The 2,698-nt window shown below is 37.2% G+C and overlaps 1 protein-coding gene across 1 annotated transcript; it reads left to right on the forward strand.

Annotated features, from left to right (window-relative positions):
- Positions 1-830: 830 nt before the first annotated feature.
- LOC120914534 (olfactory receptor 6B1-like) lies at positions 831-1,828 on the forward strand. Its single transcript, XM_040325211.1, has one exon. The coding sequence runs from the start codon at positions 881-883 to the stop codon at positions 1,826-1,828; it is 948 nt and encodes a 315-aa protein (XP_040181145.1). The 5' UTR covers positions 831-880.
- The last annotated feature ends 870 nt before the right edge of the window (positions 1,829-2,698 follow it).

Below are 2,698 nucleotides of genomic sequence, written 5' to 3' on the forward strand. Positions count from 1 at the left end.
AGATTAATGCTCTCCTTGTCCGGCCTGTCAGTTTAGGTTGACGGCCATGTCTTGGTAGGTTTCCAGTTGTGCCATACTCTTTCCATTTTCAGATGATGGATTCCACAATGCTCGTGAGTTGTTCAAAGCTTGGCATATTTTTTATAACCTAACCATGCTTTAAACTTCTTCACAACTTTATCCCTGACCTGCCCGGTGTGTTCCTTGGCTTTCATGATGTTGTTTGTTCACTAAGGTCCTCTAACAAACCTCTGAGGGCTTCACAGAACAGCTGTATATATATTGAGATTAAATAACACAGAGGTGGACTCTATTTACTAATTAGGTGACTTCTGAAGGCAATAGGTTCCATTAGATTTTACTTAGGTGTATCAGAGTAAAGGGGGCTGAATACAAATGCACGGCACATTTTTCATATATTTATTGGTAAAAAAAATTACAACCATTTATAATTTTCCTTCCACTTCACAATTATGTGCTACTTTATGTGCCACTTTATGTTGGTCTATCACATAAAATCCCAATAAAATACATTTACATTTTTGGTTGTAACATGACAACATGTGGAAAATTTCAAAGGGTATGATTACTTTTTCAAGGTGTATATATATATATATATATATATATATATATATATATATATATATATATATATATATATATATATATATATATAGGCAATATATGTTACATAAAAAATATGTAAGTTATATCTGTTTTCTTTTGCTTTACAAGGTATCCAAATTATTTATTTACCTATCATAAATACATAACTGTTTAAATATATTTGAAACTCTAATTACTAAATAAAATTCATAATAACATATAAACACTGGATTCCATTTTATCCATTTGTTATTGAACAAAAAAAAGGTTGGTGATGTCAAACCAGTCATCAATAAGCAAGTTCCTCCTGGCTGGTTTTTCTGCCTGCCAAGACTGCCAGATACCCATCTTTTCTGTATTCCTTTTAATTTATATTATTACGATCTTAGAAAACATGAGCATCGTGTTATTGGTCATACAAGACCGCAAACTTTGGAAGCCCATGTATATATCTATAGGAAATCTTTCCTTCTTGGAGACTGGATATGTCAATGTTACACTTCCCAATATGTTATTCAACATCATCACAGGAAATAATGAAATATCATTTAGTGGATGTTTGGCTCAGTTGTTCTTCTTTGTCTTTCTGTGTGCCGCTGAGTGCTATCTCCTGGCCACCATGGCCTATGACCGTTACATAGCAATCTGTATGCCACTACAATACCCTGTCATAATGCAAGAATGGTATATTTGGTGCCTCCTTTTAAGTTCTTGGTCTGCTGGGTTTTGTACACCAGTTTATCCAATCTATCTTTTTTATCAGATGAATTTTTGTGGATCCAATAAAATAGATCATTACTTTTGTGATGCTTCTCCACTGTTAAAGCTGGCTTGTGGGAATATCAAAACTGAAGAACTTGTTGACTTCTTTATAGCTGCATTTGTTCTTCTTAGCTCATTGCTGGTTATCTCCATCTCTTACATCTGCATCGCGCAGACTATCCTAAAGATGCCTTCTTCCAATGGTCGTCAGAAAGCATTCTCCACATGTACGTCCCATCTGACTGTAGTCTGCATCTTTTATGGAAGTCTGTGCTTTACATACATGCGGGTCACACCAGATTCTATCAGTGCATCGGACAAGCTTGTGTCTGTTTTATATCTTGTTATCACACCTCTGTTTAATCCAATCATTTATACACTAAGAAACCGTGATGTAAAGCTTTCACTGCAAAATGTCCTTGCAAATCATTCAAAAACATTGAACAAACAATTTCACTGAACCTTGTCCTTTTGTAGTCCTTAAAGGGGTTGTAAATGTTTGTTTTTTAATTTCTAAATAGGTTCCTTTAAGCTAGTGCATTGTTGGTTCACTTAACTTTTCCTTCGATTTCCCTTCTAAATGTTTTTTTTCTTTGTCTGAATTTCTCACTTTCTGTTCCTCCTCAGTAAGTTTGCCCCCATCACCTGAGCCGTTCTGGCTGGGGGTTATTCAGCGTGCTCGCCCCCTCCCTTGGGACTACATCCCTGCGGGGAGACGCTGTGAGCTCAATTCAGTGCTGAGCTCAATAAAGCCTTCTAAAAAAAGAAGGTATTCACAGGTCTCATTCCATCACATATCACAAAAATAAGAGGATTATTCCTCCGTTTAGGATAGTGGATGGAGCCATGCAAATCATCGATTTTTGCCCGTTTGGTAAACTGCACATCCAGAAATATAAATATTGTATTATGCAAATACAGTATATCCTATTATAGAGCCATGTACTGTATTCAAAACTGCATACTGCTTATTTATTTATTTTTAAGCCTGTGGTGTGGTGCGCAAAAACACAATACTGTACCAGTAGGTGAAGTAAAAAAAGTTGCACCCCACAGAAGGGTTTGTGATTGGTCCCTTCTGTGGGGTGCAAGGCTCTTGTCAAGTGTAATGCACACTCTGGTCCTCCTAGCCAAAAGGCCCAGCGGACCCCTCTCTTCATTATCAGCTGACCACTATGCACTAGGTGAGAGACTCCCCCAAAAAAAGACCCCCCAAGGCAGAAAAAGAAGTAAACTAATTGTACTTGTCCTGGCCAAAAAGCCAGCCCATGAGGCATGGAGCAGAAAAAAGCAAAATGTGTTGTGGCCTCATGCAGTTTCACATAGTGGG

The sequence above is a fragment of the Rana temporaria genome, chromosome 9 (genome assembly GCF_905171775.1).
Source record: "Rana temporaria chromosome 9, aRanTem1.1, whole genome shotgun sequence".
NCBI classification, from domain to species: Eukaryota; Metazoa; Chordata; class Amphibia; order Anura; family Ranidae; genus Rana; species Rana temporaria.